Source organism: Nannobrachium achirus, assembly GCF_963921795.1.
Source record: "Nannobrachium achirus genome assembly, chromosome: 12".
NCBI classification, from domain to species: Eukaryota; Metazoa; Chordata; class Actinopteri; order Myctophiformes; family Myctophidae; genus Nannobrachium; species Nannobrachium achirus.
This window is the reverse complement of record NC_137832.1, coordinates 936,793-955,575: the sequence shown is the minus strand read 5'-3', so window position 1 is coordinate 955,575 and position 18,783 is coordinate 936,793. Positions and strand designations below refer to the sequence as shown.

At 43.0% G+C, this 18,783-nt stretch overlaps 1 protein-coding gene across 1 annotated transcript in view; it reads left to right on the top strand.

Moving 5' to 3' along the window:
* Nucleotides 1–18,783, top strand: part of LOC308294963 (cGMP-dependent protein kinase 1-like) — a gene marked incomplete at both ends in the record, with an annotated part of 103,133 nt that overhangs the window by 49 nt on the left and 84,301 nt on the right. Inside the window, 4 exons of the mRNA XM_080737899.1 lie at nucleotides 830–959; nucleotides 3,562–3,688; nucleotides 14,652–14,784; nucleotides 15,144–15,210. Of these exons, the coding sequence (XP_080594025.1) occupies nucleotides 830–959; nucleotides 3,562–3,688; nucleotides 14,652–14,784; nucleotides 15,144–15,210 (457 nt within the window). The remainder of the gene's footprint in view (nucleotides 1–829; nucleotides 960–3,561; nucleotides 3,689–14,651; nucleotides 14,785–15,143; nucleotides 15,211–18,783) is intronic.

Below are 18,783 nucleotides of genomic sequence, written 5' to 3'. Positions count from 1 at the left end.
AAAACTATACACATGAGTTGTCATTTGACCTTAAAATAAGAACACAAACATCATTTCCACCTGGCTGTGGAGTTTACAGACACATGGGCAAAGTGGAAAGCATATTTCTACCCCAAAAAGTGTTTTTTGCTGGTCGAAGTACATTTTTTACTTTTATGGTATAATGATTTTTATGTTAAAGCAAATGTACCCAGGTCTAAACTTATATTATCATGCATGTTGGTGATATCCCAATGTATAACACTATGTGAATCATTTAGCTAAAGATGCGCCTTAAGCATTAAGCTAGCCAGGTTTTGTCAAAATGCTGTATCTGGGGCAAGATGAACCAAATGCCTTGGGGTAAATTGAACTATGTGAATCACCATTCATATTTTTAATTATGTCTTTGATACTCAAATTATGCTGAATCATCTTTCATTTTGATGAATACACTCATTTAAGAGAAGTTTTTAATATTATAATTGCAAATATTAAAAGGTTCTGAATAACAAACGTTATTTAATTGGTTTTAATAGTTTAATTGGTTTTAATAGGAAATAAGACTATTTACAAAAGGGAAATGTGTTATTAAAATATTCCTGATAAGTAAATACATTCTTTGTTCAAGTTTAAACTGTTAAAAGTTTAGAATATCACGTGGGTCAACTTACCCCTTTACTTGGATCAACTTACCCCTCACCTGGGACAAGTTGAACCACATGACCACTTTTTTTGTAATATTTACTGCCATCTCACTTTTTCTTGCTTCCAGGTCAACATAAGCAAAAAGTGGTTCATCTGACCCCGTTCTCCCCCTATGTTATTCTTATTATATATTATATTATAGGACGCTCCGAGCTCTGCAGCAGGCCTTGCAGCTGAAGATCGAGGAGCTGAAACAGAGAGACATCCTCATAGATGAGATGGAGCTGGAGCTGGACACCAAGGTAGGCTTTAGAAAAGGTCTGGACACCAAGGTAGGTGAAACACAGGGAAATGTTAGAGGGACAAACAGCCCTGAAACAATTCGGTCGCGATCTCATGACCGTCATGGATCAACCTCAACCTGGTGTGGAGCAGTTTAGCCAGTTTGCCACGTATGTCTACACAAACGTTCAGATTTAAAAAATCACACCCGTGTGAAGTGGAGCTGTGTGTGTGTGTGTGTGTGTGTGTGTGTGTGTGTGTGTGTGTGTGTGTGTGTGTGTGTGGATCATGTGTACCGATTTTTGTGACATTTGAAGAAAATATGTAGGAAAAGGAGCAAAAAGTGTGTTTTGGAGAAAATTCAAGATGGCGGAAAATCTATCATGGCGCAAATGGGCGTGGCCTATATGGGGAGATGCGTCATGACCCAAGGAATCCAGGGAAAAAATATTTTTAATTTTCCGACCTACGGTTCAAGAGTTACAGGCCAAAACGTAAAGTGGGGTGTTATGGCGCCACCATGCGGCCAAATGACACAATTATTTTTTATTTAATCCTTGAAATCATTATGAACCTCCTCTCCAAGTCTTGAAACTCTAGCCCCTATGGTTTGCGAGAGACAAATAATTGAATGTGAGTTTTTGCGATTCCCATTATAAGTCAATGGGGAAATTTAATTCACTAATAAATTAATATCAATTAAACTATTGAACCTTTCTCTTAGCAAGTTACTAGCCCACGATTCCCGAGTAAGCCTGTCGATTTGACATATGGCGCGAGTGTGTGGTGGCAAAACTGTGGGACTAGTAGCGTGCCGAAGTTTAGGAAGTTCAGGCTACATACAGACACACACACACACAGACCCACACAGCCACGTATAGGGAGCCTGTGCTTCACACAGCTCCAAAAATAAAGTGCTTACTGAGGGCTCACGGATGTCACAATACGGTACGCTTAAGCAGAATTACCACTATCTTCCATATTGTTTAATAAGAAGCATTTTAATCCGATTGGCGGCATTTTTCTCATTACAAGACGCCATAGGTTGGGAGGTCTACTGCACTCTGATAGATAAAAAACCTTTTTAGAAAATGACCAATCAGATTAAAATGCTTCTTATTAAACAATACGGAAGATAAGGGTAATTCTTCTTCAGCGTACCTTATTGTGACATCCGTAAGCCTTCCGTAAGCATTTTATTTTTTAAATATGAACCTTTGTATTGTGTAGACGTACGTGTGGCTAAGCTGCTCAACACCAGGTTGAGGTGGATCGATGACGGTCGTGAGATACTAGCGGCATCATGTTTCAGGGCCATAGAGGGAGAAACGGTCACTCAGTCAACTTTAACGTCATTATCATTTATCACTGGTCCATACAGGAGTTTCCATGTACCGCACAGTAAGACTACATACAGTAGCAGCAGTTCAAATATACCAACAAAGTAATTTATATACGCTCAGGTTACTAAAAGTGCAGAATCCAAAACAAGCCGGTCCAGCAGCCGTCAACACATCAGCTGATCAGCATCAGATCAAAACTGCAGATTTGTACATTCGTTTGTTTTATATGATTTGCACCTTTGTTACGATTACAGCGATTAGTAGTCCATTATTGCCACCATCACCTGGGTGGGCGAGTTGTGTAACTTTCCGACGCTAAGCTTGTGTACAACAATCAACACAGGCCTTGCAGGTTTAGTGCAGATTTCAGCTTGGGAAAAGTGTTGTAAAAATGCTACTTTGTTTGTTGATGAATTGAATACTGTAGTGATTGAGCGGATTGATATAAAAGAACAAATTATAGTTATGCAGTTTACACATACAGTACAGTTCAGGCCACTGAATTCAAAGATCTTGTGACTCTCCTACTGTCACACACTGACAGAAATTCTGCCATGAAGGCCTCCCTAAACTGACCTATTTATGTCCCTGAACTCTTAAAATGGCTTGAGGCATGAATGCAAATGTAAGCTTTCACCAACCAACCAAATACTCGTCACTAAGCAGAGAGTTCCCTTTAGGGCGGGGTTACTTCTCGTACTTAGGGTGTCATGCTGGTAAATATACACATTACAATACCAAGGACCCCAGCAGAAACAAGTTTTGGTGTGTTGACTGTACTTGGGCTGTACTACATTTTGGTTTAATGATATATTCAATCAATCAAACCTGCTCACCGGGACCAGTTAGGGGTTCAGAGTCTTGCTCAAGGACTCTTCAACGCTAAAGCTGGTTGCACACTGCTGCGTTTTTCGTTTGTGAAATGCATTTTTCAGGGCAAGGAGAGAGAGAGAGATAGAGAGAGCAAGGGACGAGTGGTGCGCGAAACGGGCGGCAGTGTGCAAACGTGACTGACATAACGTGAGGTTGATTTTTTTATTTGCGCGCTCCGAAATTCACTCCGATATTCGGCCCGAAAAACGCAGCAGTGTACAACCACCTTAACTCTGGGGGAGCCTTGCATGGTTTCCTCTACCATCGGTGTATGAATGTGTGTGTGAATGGGTGAATGTAATGAATGTTTGTGTGAGTGCGTGAATGGGTGAAAGTAATGCACTTTGTAAATGTGCATTAAAAAGTGCCATGGATAACTGCTCTATGTAAATGCACCTTTGTCCTTCTTTTTAAATACCTTTCCGGACACCTTAAGGATGACCTCATCATTCAGATGACAGCTGAGCTGAGACAGAGAGACGTGCTGGTAGATGAGCTACGGGCGGAGCTGAACAGACTCGCTGGAGACGCCCCGAAACCCCCCGTCTCTGGGGACACACAAGGTGAACAGACCCCCCCGAAACCCCCTGTCTCTGGGGACACACAAGGTGAACAGACCCCCCCGAAACCCCCCGTCTCTGGGGACACACAAGGTGAACAGACCCCCCCGAAACCCCCTGTCTCTGGGGACACACAAGGTGAACAGACCCCCCCGAAACCCCCCGTCTCTGGGGACACACAAGGTGAACAGACCCCCCCGAAACCCCCTGTCTCTGGGGACACACAAGGTGAACAGACCCCCCCGAAACCCCCCGTCTCTGGGGACACACAAGGTGAACAGACCCCCCCCGAAACCCCCTGTCTCTGGGGACACACAAGGTGAACAGACCCCCCCGAAACCCCCCGTCTCTGGGGTCACACCAGGTGCCTGCCTGTCACTCAAAACCCTTAGGTGAAAGCTAGCGCTGTCACCTCACAGCTAGAAGGTCCCGTGTTAGATTCCCGCCGGGGGACGCTGTGGGTGCTGGGGGAAAGTGTTCTCTCCTCCATGTCATCAGCGCCCACCCTATAGGTGGGTTTGGCGAAAGGGCCTTTCTGTGTGGAGTTTGCATGATCTCCCCGAGTCCCCGTATCTCCTAGGGCAGTGTTTCTCTCAATTGGAAGGTTTCCCCTTAACTCTGACGGTGTACAAATGGAACCAAATGGACCCTAACTGGTCCATTTGGTTCCATTTGTACACTGTCAGAGTTACAGACTTGTAAGGGTCAATTTAGACCCCCCTAAAGGAACCCACAGAGTCCCTGGAATCCACTTTGAGAAACACTGCCCTAGGTCGTTGGGGGCGTTATGGATATTTCACGCTATATTAGTCCAAAAGTGCCAAATCTTGCACAGAGATGTAGCCCAGAGCATGCTCTAATGATTTAGCTAGGGCGCCCGAGTCGGCGACCTTCGGGGCCCATCAACTTTCTATACAGGAGGAAAATACCCAGAAAGAAATCTGCTTTAAGTAGGATGTGAGGGGTCTAACTAGGGGATTGTCATGATGCTGAATCCATTGCAAGCATTTGTTTTGCACAAAAAACATTTCTTGGGCTATAAATGGCCCCAGAAAACGCCCACAAAACGGTGAAAAGTGAGTGAAAAGTGATGACTCACTTTTCATCACTAAACCATCATTTTCTGGGGCCATTTATAGCCCAAGGAATGTTTTTTGTGCAAAACAAATGCTTGCAATGGATTCAGCACAATGACAAACCCCTAGTTAGACCCCTCACATCCTACTTAAATACCCAGGGAAAAAAAGGGTTTTCTGGGTATTTTCTCCTGTATAGAAAGTCCACAGACATAAAAAGGTAGACGCCTCTTCCGGCTCTCTGGTACCCGTCTCATCTGGTGGGCATTTTTGATTGACAGGCTTGGAATTCTTCTGTGTGCGTAACAGACAACAAGGTCGGTAGGCAAATCAGAGGGAGGTTTGAATGGAAAAGTCCCTGAAAAGACGCGTTGTGATTGGCCAGTATTTATTTTTTGAGTGACAGCCTGCCCTCGACACTTCCTCTTTTGTGCCTATCAAGTTGGACGGGTCGCTCCAATCAACTGCAGCGGGTGGACGAGGTATCTAGCTTTTTATATCTGTGTAGAAAGTCGATGGGAGCCCAACTTGATTTGGCCGCTGTGGTGACCCCGAAGGTCGCCGACTCGGGCACCCTAGCTAAATCATTAGAGCATGCCCTGGGTAGTGATGTGTCGGTCATGAATGACCCGTTCAAAAGAACGGATCTTTATGGTGAAAGAAATCAAATGGGTCACCATCCCGAAAAGACCCGTTCAACCGTTCATGGCGTTCAGTTGCAAATGTGACGATGGAGAGGGTTCATTAAACGTTCCTCTTAATCCTCACAAGAGAAGATGGAGCCGACCGACCGACCGTTCCGTTCCTCCTTTACCGTTCCTCTTTCCTTAATTTACTGTAGTGGGCTGAAAGGCGGGCTCTCCCTCAGAGAAGCAGGCAGCATGGGGAGTGTGGGACTGTGTGGGGGGGTATGGATTGAAACAGTACGAAGCAGCAGAGCGCCTCCGACCGCGAGTTGAGGACTGATTGATTGACCGATACCGACTGACTGCCTGCGAGTGAAAAGGGGGCTATCGTTTATTCTTTGAACGGGATGTACCGATTACTGATGACAGACAGAATAGCCTACCCTACAAGAATGCTGGCTGACTGACTGACTGACTGACTGACTGACTGACTGACTGACTGACTGACTGAATACTTTGTTTGCAAAAAAGCAGAGGTACAGTTCTATACAAAAGGATGCTAAAATATAAACCATAGAAAGCAACACGGTGGCATTAATCTATCGTACACAAGTAGCCTACAGTGCAAAACAACGTCACGATTAGTGTTTAGAAACACCCTGTTTATATTAATAAAACTAAATAGGAATGACTGGAACATGAGTTATTTTCATGAATCATGGTCTTGATAGCTTTTTTCTTCACTCTGGGGGAGAACTAGTAACTAGTTTGACTGACTGATTTGACTGAACCTCATTTTGAATAGTTCGGAGGGGACAGTATAACTGACTGTCTGATTGAGACCGAGACTGGCTGACTGAGTGGTTGCGAAAGGATAGCCTAATCGTTCATTCTCTGAACGGGTGATTTGTTACGAACCGTGACGGTCCAGGGGCATAGCCCGTAACAAAAAGTTGACAGGACATCAATTTATCAAAAGACTACAAGGTTTATTTACAATTAGTCCTATTAAAAGCATGATGGTCCTGCCATTTGCAGAAAAGTTATCGATGATGTTTCACATGATATGTACAATAGTTGGATATTAGACACGAAAGCTCTTCAAATAACAAATATACTTAGCATAGACATGCTCATTCAGTGCCAATGACGTCTCTTGACGTTTTTTTTCAAAGGCCCTGGGTGCCAATGACGTCTTTGACGTCTTTTGTGTTTTTTGTATAGATTTAAAAGATGTCAAAATGACCTGAGATCAGAGAGATGCTTTTCTCTGTTTGTGTGTTGGCTCCCTCGTTTAGCTGATTGAGAAAATGTGTGTTCATTCTAGTGGATGGACACAAAATTATAAAAAAAAAAAAAAAATCTTTTCATTGCATAGTAAAGAAAAACATACAAAATCCTGGCACATCTACCTTGGGGCCATTTTGGCCCAGGACACAGAAAGAGTTAACTCTTACATGCAGATGAGCAAAGCTCAATGTAGGAAACCCAAATAAGAGAAAACCAGAAACAAACAAAATAGGCTATTAACAAAAAGAACCTGAAACAACAAGCTCTTTCCGAAGGAGCTAAACAAAAGGCAAATAAGCCGGCGGGGAGAGAGCAGGAGGTGAGCGATTCCTCCTCCACAGAGACATGGTGTGCTCTCTCCCAGAGCTAAGCTCAAACTGAGGCTTTTATACTCTCAGCAAACAATCAAGCAATCAGTGTACGTGGGCGTTGCCAGGATCCGTGGGTGGATCACCACCCAGGCAGTCGCCTCTCCCTGGCCAGATCTTCAGAGAGAGGGCGAGATCATTTAGCGACCTACAACCGGGTCGCGACGTGGTCGGTAGTTTTCAGCGACCGGGTCGCTAAATCGACCGACTGGGACGGTAAAACCACCGACCGGGACGCTAGAACCACCGACCGGGACGCTAAAACCACCGACCGGGACGCTAAAACCACCGACCGGGTCGCTAAATCGACCGACCGGGACGCTAAAACCACCGACCGGGACGCTAAAACCAACGACCGGGTCGCTAATTCCACCGACCGGGACGCTAATTCCACCAACCGGGACGCTAATCCAGCGACCGGGTAGGTAAATCCACCGACCGGTGGTCGCTTCCACCGACCACCGGGCTACTAACCCTAACCCTAACCCTAACCCTAAACCTAACCTCAGTAACCTTACCTCAGTTAGGCTAACCTGCCACGCAACCTCCCGACCGGGTCGCTAAATCACCGACCGCGTCACTAAATCACCGACCGCGCCACTAAATCACCGACCGCGCCGCTAAAGCGAGCGACCAGGTCGCTAAATCGACTGACTGGGGCGCAAAATCTTCCGACCGGGTCACTAGATGTACCAACCGGGTCGCTAAATCTACCGACCTAAAACTGCAGGCAGGTCGGTAGATTTAGCGACCGGGTCGGTCGATTTAGCGGCGCGGTCGGTGATTTAGCGACCCGGTCGCTCGATTTAGCGACCCGGTCGCTCGATTTAGCGACCCGGTCGCTGAAAACTACCGACCACGTCGCGACCCGGTTGTAGGTCGCTAAATGATTTCGCTCCTACTGGATCTTCACGCCCCCGTTTCCATGGCAACCTCCACCCACTGATCTATAGGCAAAAGGAAACACATGTCAGACTCAGTACTCATAGGACTAATAATAATAATATAGCTAAATACCTAAGCCCAGCGGGCGTAACACCTCCCCCCCTAAAAGAGAGTTTCTCCCCCAAGAAACTCTCCATAAAGGAGCTCAGCAAAAAGACCACACATACATGACAAACCCTATAAAAGGGCATCTGCTGAGAGACTTCTCAACACACTGATGAACTGTGTTCTATGTACCCAACACCTTGTAATACACTAGAACCCACATAACCATAAAACTGTAAAGCTAGAGTTAAAGAGTAAACTTAGAAAGAGAACTTCCTTTCTCATCACACTGATCACTGAAGACTGATCTAGGCCTACTCAGCCCCACAAACTTTGACCAGAAACCTGAGGCCAGGGACACTCCCTACTCACAGCCTTTCTGCCAAGTACATACCATGAAACCACTCTTTTCATGATTACTCACGGTCTGAAACTCGGACGACGTGCAGGTTATTCTCAAATTTGGCCAAAAACTAAAACCTGCACACTAACCCTACCGACCGCTACCTACGAAAACACAGAGTTAGAGTCAAAAGACCACCGTCAAAAACCCTGCGTAACACATTTAACGTTGAGTATTCACATTACCGCACTGTAAACTCCAGGATAGGCCAAACGCAGAAAAAGAAGTCAGTTCTGAAATCCCCAGCTTAACTTTAGTAGTGCACACATAAAAGCCAGCAACAAAGAAAAGATCCACTTTAAATTTTCGACACGCATATCCCCATACTTTACTGTGTAGCCATCATTGCTACAAGCCACCATGGCCTTCACACTGAGCAATGGCCGAACCCACTCAATTTTTACTGCAACCATACAGGTCGCTCAACACTAGCTTGCTTTTGTGGTTACCAGATATTGACCGAGCACAATTACTACAGAAGCCCAAAGGCAAAAATGGTGTGACACATAAAACACTCACCTTATGCAACACACAAAAAGAATACCGCCGACTCAAAACCAAAGCAAACCATTCCAAGAATGCTTAACAAAAAATAGCCTATATTACCAATTGGCACGAGCCCCCATCACTACTGAAAATATTATTCCCGAGCACAGCCATAAAGTATGGCACCGGACGAGATCCCATATGTATATTTGCGCTTTTGAGTGTTGACGACACTTGGCCGTATTATAATGATAGCAGCGGCGACGGTGTGAATGTTTTTGATTGATATGCGTGCACCAGTCGTGGAAAAAGTTGCCTACTCCGATGTGTATTCTTTTAGGGTGCAGGGCACTGCAGGGAAAAGTTTCGATGTGTGTGCTTGACTGCTTGTGTTTGACTGACTGACTGAGAAAGAAAGAGGACTCGAGAGGGATTTCGGTCACGGCTCTGAACGAGAATTGCTCTCTGCTCTGATTTGACGACTGCCTCCAACACCCCCGCTTCTCGAAAGTTGTGAACGACCGATTGAACGATCATGACCGAATCTATCTTGTGAACGAACGAACGGTGATTCGGTTCACGGAAATTAGCGATTTTTCCCACCACTAGCCCTGGGATACATCTGTGCAAAATTTGGCGCTTTAAGACTGATTAGCGCGAAATGGCCATGTTATCTCCCTAATGCCCCCGACTAAGGGTAGATAACCTCACAAAAAAACATGCAGTAATCCTGGTCTCTATTCTGCCTCCCTCTGGCCATCCCAGGCTCTTGATGGAGGGGAAAGGAACTGGTTGGAATAACGTGTTCCTTCCACGCGTGCTTCCACGTCCAACCCGGGGGAAACTCCCCATGGTCAGGTGATAAGAAGCGGCCTGATCACTCCTCGTGCACTGAAGGAAGCATGAGCTCAGTTCAGGGCTCTGCCCAGGTTGGCAGAGGTAAATAAAAATAGCCTTTGAGGTAACGCAGTGGATAAAGATTTGCCTGACTGCGAGCGCCAGACATCTCACACTACGTTTCACTTCGGGATGAGAGTCTGAAATTGAGGGCAGACATTCTATTTCGGCGGGGGGGGGGCTAAAGCCTATTGACGTCACACACACACACACACATACACATACACACACACACACACACACACGCGACGGCGACGTGGCGTGACATTGCAAAAATACGTTATTTCTCATAACATATTATATGTCTGCATGTTTACGTTAGTGCAAAATGGTATTAAAACGTGAAGAAACGGCACTATTTCATAGTTTATTAAAATAATACGAGTCGAGTCTGACTCCGCCATGACAGTTTTCACGGACCAATCAGAGTCCACTAGACTCTCACGTGGGCAGAGGACACCAATCAGAGTCCACGAGCGAGTCTCACGTGAGCTCAAGAGCTCTGTTTGGAGGGGGCTGGGACACCACGTGCCCCAAGCATACAACCCTGATTGGCCCATTCAATGCACCCGCTCTTTGGGCGCTTTCGAAATAGATTAAAATGTGTGCAGCTTCAGTCCACACTACACACCACCCACCAGCAGGGGGTGGTGATGTGCGGACTGAAGTGTCAGGCTAGATAAAGATACCATAGATCAGGGGTGGGCAACTTTGATGATGGAGAGGGCCACTGTATTTTCTGGGCCACATTGTATATTACTATGTCCTACTGTCATTCTAGTGTGTCATACAAAAGAAGCAAAAATAGTTCTGCAAGTAAAAAAAAAAATAGATCTACAAGCTCAAAACATGTCGCAGTGCGACACATTTTGAGCTTGTAGATCGTCTATTTTTACTTCTTTTGAATTGGAATCCTGATTTTTTTTATTTTTTTTATTGGAATCCTGAAATCTAACTTTAATTTCAAATGCATTTAGTTATACTTATGTTAACTTTATGAACGTAAATACAAAGCCTAACATTTGAACACTACTATTGTAGTCATTAAGCTAGACTTGAGTAAATTCAACCTAGTCATGTTTGGCATTGTAACAGCTGAAATCAATAATATATGATTGTTTTGATATTAACAAGCTGAAGGCCGCATTAAGTGAAGGCCCCCGGGCCACCAGTTGCCCATGTATGGCGTAGATCAGTGTTTCTCAATCTTTTTTGGCTTGAGTCCCCCTTTTCCCTGATTATTGAATCCAAGTACCCCCTTTACCCGACAACAACATTTTCCCAACTGCAAAAAAACATAACTAGCGGTATATGATGACCCTTTTCAAGAATATAACATCACAAAAAATGTTGTGATGTTTTCATGTCAATAACTTACATTCAAACATCATTCAAACACATGCATCCCAGTTGCCTGGTACCATGTAATTTGTTTTGGCAACTATCAGGCTCACAACAGGTCTCTCCAAGTGTCATCATTAAACACAACAGTAAATGTTGTTTCTCCTTCTAAATAAATAGTAGTTAATTATTTAACTATGAATAATAGTATCATGATACTTCTATTTTCTTTTTGGGGGGCATTATCTTGAGTACCCCCTGCTGTACCTCCACCTACCCCTAGGGGTACACGCACCCCCATTTGAGAAACACTGGCGTAGATAGATCATAAGGCTACAGCGTCACAGCATGTGTTGTATTATCATGTATGTACAGTAGGTGTTGCCGTCAGCCGTAGTATTACACTCTAAGAAAGAATTCTGTGACCGAGTAAATAGCACTATTAGAAAAAGTTATATTTACTCAATAAAATCACTGAATATCATGTATGTGATTGTTTGAGTAGGTCACACCAAACAAAATGAGTAAAAATCCAACTGTTCTTTTTGAGTTAGATGTACATATATTATTTGAGTTAATTTCATGAGAATAAATTAGTATTTGACCAACTGATTTTATTCATGAATTATACTCAATTTGCTTTGGTAATTTTCCTTCATAATATTTGAGTATGGAGTACTTATATGGATCAATTTAAAAAGACCCTTAATTATTATTCATTCCAACTTAATAATCTTTCATCTCTCACAACAACTTAAACAATTGAGTAGATATGACTAAGATTCAAAATTGTACACAAGGGTTCATGGGAAGGTTCTACTGGAACATTCTGTCAACAAACAGCAGCAGCACACATCATCTTCAACAAGAAACCTGGAGAGTGTTTGCAAATATTGGTAAGTAGATTTACTGTATCTTTGTGCATATAGGCTACACAAATGTATTGGGTATAACTTATGTTCTTTACAAAGGTTTGCAGCTAGTTAAGGTTACAGTGAGAGGAATGTGCAAGCCCTCTAGTCATTGTGACTTTTTGCATTTATTACAAGCTATGCACAGCTGCATACAATGGTGTGTACAATGAAGATAAAATGCACAGGTATAGGCCTACATTATTATCTACATGTCTTCTTTTTTACTCTCTTCCCCTCATCTCTGTCTTCCAGGTTAGTGCAAAGTTCAGGATGATCACCACACTGAATCTTGAGCCAAAATGTATGGCAATGTTGGACTTCTATACCCCCAAACTACTGTCCATGTTCCAGTCCAAGAAGGGCAGTTTGGGCACAAATGAGTATTGTACTTCAGGTATGAAACTTTCATTTACTCTAACTGCTTTAATTATATTTCACCTGGCTAATGACAATAATTACTATATTAATTTATGCTAAACTCATCTTTATCCCCTGCAACTCTCTCTCTCCTGATTATTCATTTCTAAATGTATGTCTTAATAGCTACTAAGGACAGTCTCCCAGCTTCCGTTGCTAAAACTGGGTTGTGGAAACAATTGTATTGCCAAAGTTTATGTTAGTTATGAAAGTGCAGTCATACTTTTTCTTTATTGTTCAAATAATTATTTTTCTATTCTGCAGAGAGGAATCCCCAATCAACGAACACGAGAGGTCATCATCCGATGTCTCATCGACCATCTGGAAGAAGATAGTGTCAAGATCAAGGACTTTCAAGTTAGTAAAATAAATGTTTTGACGTTTTAATGTCATCGTGGATGAGACCATCACATGCAAAGGAACAGCATAGTGATGTCCAGAGAATGAGGTTGTGACATTGGCTGAATGGCTGTTGCATCCGTTGCATGTCTGGTCCAACTGATTCAAGATTATGCCCAGGGCTGCATGTGTGGAGACAGCTAGGATTGCTCAATGTGTGTCTGTGTGTCTTGTAACATTTAGCCTGAAAGTGAGCTCTAAACAATTATCTTCACAATGTGTGCAGGAAGGAAGCTGCTGGTGCACCTGTCAGAGTAGAAGAGAAGTTGACAGAGGAGGTGATGATGAAGATGAAGATCTACCTGCTGCAGAACCAAGAGGACTCAATGAATGAACCTACTGATGTAGGTATTGTGATTAAGGGCATCACTGCCCTCAACAATCTTGGGGGTCTGCTGCTATCTGTTGGGACTGTTCTATGCCTTTAATCTGAGATACCCCAAGAACCTCAGATATGGTCTTGAGATGTTCCAAAAAGTACTAGTTGAGTTGGATCCTGGACACCTTTCAGCCAAAGTTCAGAGACTGAAAAAATGTCTGCTTGCCGACTACTGTTCAGCAAGATGCTCTCAGAAAGTGGGTATAACCTACTGAAAGTGGATTTATTGTCAAAACAGCATTTTTGCAATGGTATTTGTTGCTGATAGTAATTAGTTAATGTAAAGTGTTTGTTTCTGGTGCATTCGAGTCATAATGCAAACAGGTCAGTTTAGCATATAGACATTACACGTGTGCATAGTCAATATGTTTAAATGTTGAGCTACTGTAAATGCTTATTTATTATTTCATATTCCAAGTTGTGATTTTCTTTCATGCCAAATGGCCTCTGACTGTCTTTAATGTATTTTGTGGTTATGACTTACTGTTCATTTGATGGGCTCATTGTTCTTATGGTGCATAATGTTTGACAGACTGCTTACTTACAGTATGCACAGTTCAATTAGAGGTACTTATATACAGTATTGTGAACACACACTGCTCTTTAGTAAACAGAATTTTAAAAGTGTCAGGGATACCCCTTTCCTGATCATTATCTTTAAACATATTGTTTTTGCAGGCATTGTTGCATGTCATTTACATACTAAAGTATGTTGAATGTTCATACTTGATGTGGTGTTACACTGGTCAAAATTAGTTGATTAAAAACATAATTATCTGCATAATTATTTCATGTGTATTCATTTGACATCATGTACTCCTGGAGTAAAAGGTAAAGTAAATGAAAGGGGTAAATGGTACTATATGAATTAAATCAATAAAAGTAAATGAATAAAGTAAATGTGACATATTTGTTTTGTTAAATCATACTCTAATATTCAATTAGATCTACTTAATATTTCAATGTATTTACTTGTAGTCTTTTGTGGCATTGACTGAATAATTTAATTATATCTACTCAATTTCTTTAGGTCATTGTACTCAATTTTAGTTGTTAATAAGTACGTAAAAGTTTTGGTTACTTTTACTCAAATTAATTGAGTATCATCTACCTGATTTCATAACAGTAATATTTACTCAATATTTTTGAGTGTAAAAATGTTTCACCAATAAAATTGAGTAGAGCCTAGTTTTTGTTTTTAGAGTGTACAGTACAATAGGCCTCCATATTCTAATCATTAAGTATAATCATACATATTATAATGATTAAGTATAATCATACATATTCTAATCATTAAGTATAATCATACATATTATAATGATTAAGTATAATCATACATATTATAATGATTAAGTGTAATCATACATATTATAATCAAAGGTGTAGTGCAGTCACCAGCAGTACCAGATGAACCACAGCGTACCAAGAGACAGGCCATCTCAGCAGAGCCCACTGCGTTGGACCCTTCACAGCTCACACATGTCACCCTCACCTGTTACAGCAAGAGCAAAGAGTAAGACACACACGCACGCACGCGCGCGCGCGCGCACACACACACACACACACACACACACACACACACACATATAGCCTACACACACAAACAGGCTGGTAATCCAGCCCTTGCAGCGTCGCAGGTTCGAGTCCCAATCCTGACGACCTTCGCTGCGTGTCACCCATACTGTATGCAGTCATAATACAAGTGGGAAAACATTCAACTGTCTTTACACATGATCTTCGGTTACCGTTGAGATTTAAAAGTTTTACATTTCACTTAATAAAACATTCAATCAATCAAATTATCTGTTATTTGTTATTTTGTTAACGTTCATAATATATTTCATTCTGAACATTGTGTTCGTGGATGTTCAGGTCCAGGGATCTGATCCAGAGAGCTCTGCTGGAGAATGACTTCATGAAACACCTGGAACATGGACAGGTTGGTACCGCCCACCTTCTCTTCTTTTCTATTTCGATTTTTTTATCCCACGATTTGTAACCCATATTCACTCACTGTCAATTGCCTGAGCCAGGTTCAACGTTTTCAGGCCAAGGACCCCTTAGCTGAGAGAGAAATGATGCAGGGACCCCCACAACCTGTTCATAGATTCAATATAGTTTCATTGTTTGACAGCACAATCATCAGTGTAGTTTGGATTCATGTCAACTTGTGTTTTCAAATATTTAACCACTTGAACCGTCAATACTTAAAGGGGTGGTGACATCCAAAAATAAATTTTGAGTTTTTTATGCTTTTTTTAATGTTTCCTGGCCTCAATTACACCCAAAAAAACGCAACTTTTGACATGCAGTGGTTTTCCTGCTATCTGTGTGTTTGTGCTGGTTTCTGCATAATGAGTCTCAAACGCGCAGTTCATTGGATACTGGACTCATACGTCGTCAGTCGATTCACCCCCTCCTCTCTCCCCTCTCCCAGTGTCCCTGTCTGTATTTCTCAGGTATTTCTCCACAGCCCAAGTTTTGAGGAAGTGACCTCTTACATTATATTATCCTTTAATTGTAAATATGGGCATACAAAATATATTTACCAATTCGGATATCTTATTTACATCAATATCCTTCATATCAAGTAGTCAGTTTATGCTTTTGTGAAATAATGAAAATCGCTATGTATCGCTATGTATTTTCCGCCCTGGCTGGGGCCGTGGACAGCGCCTCCCTCCTCATCACCGAGTCCCCGAGGACAGCGCACTTTTCCCGGGGGCAGAGCTCCGTGGACCGTGGAGCAGCCGACTATAACTCCACGCTGCCCTGTCCTCCCTCCACACACACGGGCACGGCGACTCGGAGAGCAGACAGTAAAACGCTATGATAACACAAGCAATAGGTGGTTCTCTAAACGGAGGCATTTAGACAAAATATGTTACTATAATAACTACAGAAGGACCGTGAAGTGTTTCTGCAGCGCGAAGCAGAGCTATAACGTTACCGCGTACGGTCTAAATTGAACTCCGCGGGGGTACAGATGTAACCACAGAGATCCGGTAACGTCGGTCCCGGGGAAGAAAAAAACACTCGCGACTCTCGATGCTGTTTAGTGTGTGCCTCGTCAGGGCTCAGCTCAGCCTCTGTGTGTCAGTGTGTGTGTGTGTGTGTGTGTGTGTGTGTCACAGTGTGTCTCAAAGCAAAGCAGCGAAACACATGCATCGCGTCTGCGAGCATGCATCTCTCGGTCATTGTGTTGGAGCTGGGCGGACCTCTGTGTGTGTGTGTGTGTGTGTGTGTGTGTGTGTGTGTGTGTGTGTGTGTGTGTGTGTGTGTGTCGTGTGTGTGAGCGTGCGTGCGTGTGTGGCCAGTGGCCAGTGGCCACTTTGGGTACCAGTTTGAGAACTGCTGGCTGAAGTGAGTGATTTGTATTAATAATCAAAATCCAAATGATTGTAGTGGAGAGATAAAGTGCATTTGCCTCTGAGATGTAGTGGAGTAGAAGTATAAGAATTGAAAATTGGAAATACTCAAGTAAAGTACAAATATTCAAAATTGTACTCAAGCTATACTAATATTTGTTAGAATGAGTGGGAGAGAGAGGCTCCCCTGGTGGTGATTATAGAGTATTTCAGGTGAACAGACCGTTTTTCATGACACCTAAACAGAGAGAGAGACCATGGCTCCATGGAGTGGATTTTCAAGTTTAAACATTTTAAAACATGTTTTTAGGACCAGGGCAAAGACTTTTATGATTGGTAAAAACAGAATGTCATTTAACCTTTAATAAACATGACCTTTCGCTCTGTACTTAGTCAGCTCTTTTCCCCCTCTACAACAAACCTCTTTGCTGAAAATAGCCGACCTACAAGCTCACAACGCCTCGCAGCACGAGGTGTTGTGAGCTTGTAGATGTGCTATTTTTGGCTAAAGTTCTCAGAATATGGATGCTAGGGTTCAAGTGGTTATGAAAGGAGAAAAAAAGTTTCTATCACAAAGATGTGGAGGACCCCATGTAGTAACTCTGAGGACCCCCTGTTGAAGACCCCTGGCCTAAGCTGTAATCCTGGGCTCTGCTCTCCCTCTGCCAACCTGGGGGAGCCCTGAACTGAGCTCATGCTTCCTTCAGTGCATGAGGAGTGAGCAGGCCGCTTCTTATCACCTGGAGTTTCCCCCGGTTGGACGTAGCGCGTGGAAGGAACACGTTGTTCCAACCAGTTCCTTTCCCCTCCATCAGGCGCCCCGGCTGGCCAGGGGGAGGCAGTATAGAGACCAGGATTACTGCATGTTTTTGTGAGGGTACATTTTTACCCTAGGAGACATGGGGAGAACATGCAAACTCCACACAGAAAGGCTCTCTCGCCAACCCTACCTAGGATGAAGAGAACACCCCCAGCACCCACAGTGTCCCCTGGCGGGAATCGAACCCAGGACCTTTTAGCTGTGAGGCGACAGAACTACTGACTGCGCTGCCATGCCCCCATAGATTTGGCTAATTTATATAATAATTTCTGGTCCACATCACGCTGATAAGAACCTAGATGCGCACGCAGGTCCACAAGCGTAATTTGATAGGGTTTTGGGGTTTTAAAAACCCAAGGGCCCCCCCTAGTGGCGAAAATAAAATGTGTTTTTAATAGGCCTAAATACAAAAATGCGCCCATATCTACATAAATTCATACCACTGTGGATTAATCATTGTAGTTTGCGCTTAAATCGCGCAAAGACAACAGACCCGGGCCCCTTTGATCAGGGCCCCCTTGATCTGAAAACCCATGGGGAATAAGGTCTAATTTCGCCACTGCGCAGGTCGGTACCAAATGAACCTCGCAGTGTTGATTTTGTCGACTAAAACTATGACGAAAAATGTTTGTTGACTGCGTTTTTTTCACTGACGAAAACTAAATAAAAACGAAATAAAAACTAAGCTGTGATGACTAAAACTAAGACTAAATATATTGACAATTTCGTCAACAAAATAAAAACTAGACTAAAACGTTAGGGAGGGACTAGTGGAGAAGAGAGTCATTTTATGTTTGGTTGCTCTCAGGTTTTCCGTGCTGAAAATAGCCGATCTACAAGCTCACAACGCGTCGCAGCGCGATCAAGTCTAAAATCAGTCATTACGATGCCATCAAGGCCTGCCAAAATAACATTTTGTTGACTAAATCAACTGTAGATTCAGTCGACTAAAGTCTTGTGATATTTAGTCGACTAAAATTAGACTAAAACTAAAACTTTTCAGGTGACTAAATTACGACTAAAACTAAATTACATTTTATTCAAAAGACTATGACTAAAACTAAATCAAAATTTGCTGTCAAAAACAACACTGGAACCTCGCTGCCCATAGGAAACAATGGATAGCGGTCACGTTTAAAAAAGCATTCCATCAAACTTTCAGATGCTGTTTTTCTCCCAGTGTGGAGGAAGAATGTTTAGGATTTTTACTGTGATTTCTCACTCTTGAAATATACTAGTAAGACACCTCAGGGTGACTTGTGACCTCAGGGTGACATGCGACCTCGCCCTAAAGGGCGATGTCGCGCCAATTCTTGGCCATCTG